The 1,038-nt window shown below is 44.0% G+C and overlaps 1 protein-coding gene across 1 annotated transcript in view; it reads left to right on the top strand.

The window, feature by feature from the left end:
* The first annotated feature begins 6 nt into the window (after positions 1 to 6).
* Positions 7 to 1,038, top strand: part of nabp1a (nucleic acid binding protein 1a) — a 4,008-nt gene continuing 2,976 nt past the window's right edge. The window contains exons 1-2 of the mRNA XM_016238755.1: positions 7 to 743; positions 977 to 1,038. The exon at positions 977 to 1,038 is cut by the window's right edge and continues 1 nt beyond it. Of these exons, the coding sequence (XP_016094241.1) occupies positions 650 to 743; positions 977 to 1,038 (156 nt within the window). The 5' untranslated portion in view covers positions 7 to 649. The remainder of the gene's footprint in view (positions 744 to 976) is intronic.

The raw sequence follows: 1,038 nt of genomic DNA, 5'->3' as shown, positions 1-1,038 counted from the left end.
TTTTACCTTGAAATGTCGCTTAGACGCCAGATGAATGATTTTTGCGTGGAAGGTGAAATGAAGAGACGCGTTAGTGTTCAGTTTGACCGGCAGTGTGTGTGACTGAACTCTCTGACACGGTTTTAAACGTAACCCGCAACATAACCGGCACGTTTATGTAAAGAAAGTCCACTTTAACAGCTATTTGTTAATTTGGCGTCGTGTATTGATAGTGTAGGCTAACATAAAGACCGTGACTCGGTATAAATCTGGATGCTGTTAAGACATTTTAAGCAGAGACAGACTTGGAAGCGAAGTCTTGGGAGTCGTAGTTTTTTAGGTTTAGGAAAGGATGAAGTCTAAAATATCTGTCTGGAAAACGAATTGAGTGTTTTTATACGAATCGTTTTAATCGTGGCGGAGGAAACATTTCCTCTTACTTTCCTTTAGCTCGATGTTGAAGTGTGGAAACAAACTGCCTCAAATGTTACGTTAGAAACACCTCAGCCATTCCAAAGGGGTCTTGGAAACAGTTTATTTGCCAAGTCAAGTTTATTTGGCAAATATAGCAACCCACTCAGAGCACAGACTTAGCTTTAGATCAAGAAATCCTCTCACACAGCTGTGGTTTCGCTAGCCGGTGTGCTAGCCGCCTCCTCAGCTCTCAGAAATGTCGAGTATCTCCAACGAAGCTGTGATCTTGATTAAAGATGTAAAGCCCGGATCGAAAAACCTTAATATCGTCTTTATAGTTTTGGAGATCGGTAAGTGGATTCACTGCTGTGCCCCTCGCGACCGTTTATTAGCATGAGAGGCGCTAATTCCTCCGTGCTAACGTTCGTGATTAACATGTCTAACGTTGCGCTTGACCTCTCTGTTGCTCTGTTCTTGTAGCTTTGGTTTTTCATGCATCTGCCTTCGTGTAGCGCAATTATTTGTGTGTTTTAGTAGATTTGTCACGGCTGAGAATTGACTGAACTTTGCTGTGCACGCGCAGGTCGGGTGACGAAGACAAAGGACGGGCACGAGGTGCGCTCGTGCAGGGTGGCGGATAAGAGC

The sequence above is a fragment of the Sinocyclocheilus grahami genome, unplaced genomic scaffold (assembly GCF_001515645.1).
Source record: "Sinocyclocheilus grahami isolate Dianchi unplaced genomic scaffold, SAMN03320097.WGS_v1.1 scaffold547.1, whole genome shotgun sequence".
Lineage (NCBI taxonomy): Eukaryota > Metazoa > Chordata > Actinopteri > Cypriniformes > Cyprinidae > Sinocyclocheilus > Sinocyclocheilus grahami.
This window is presented reverse-complemented; position numbering and strand designations above follow the sequence as displayed.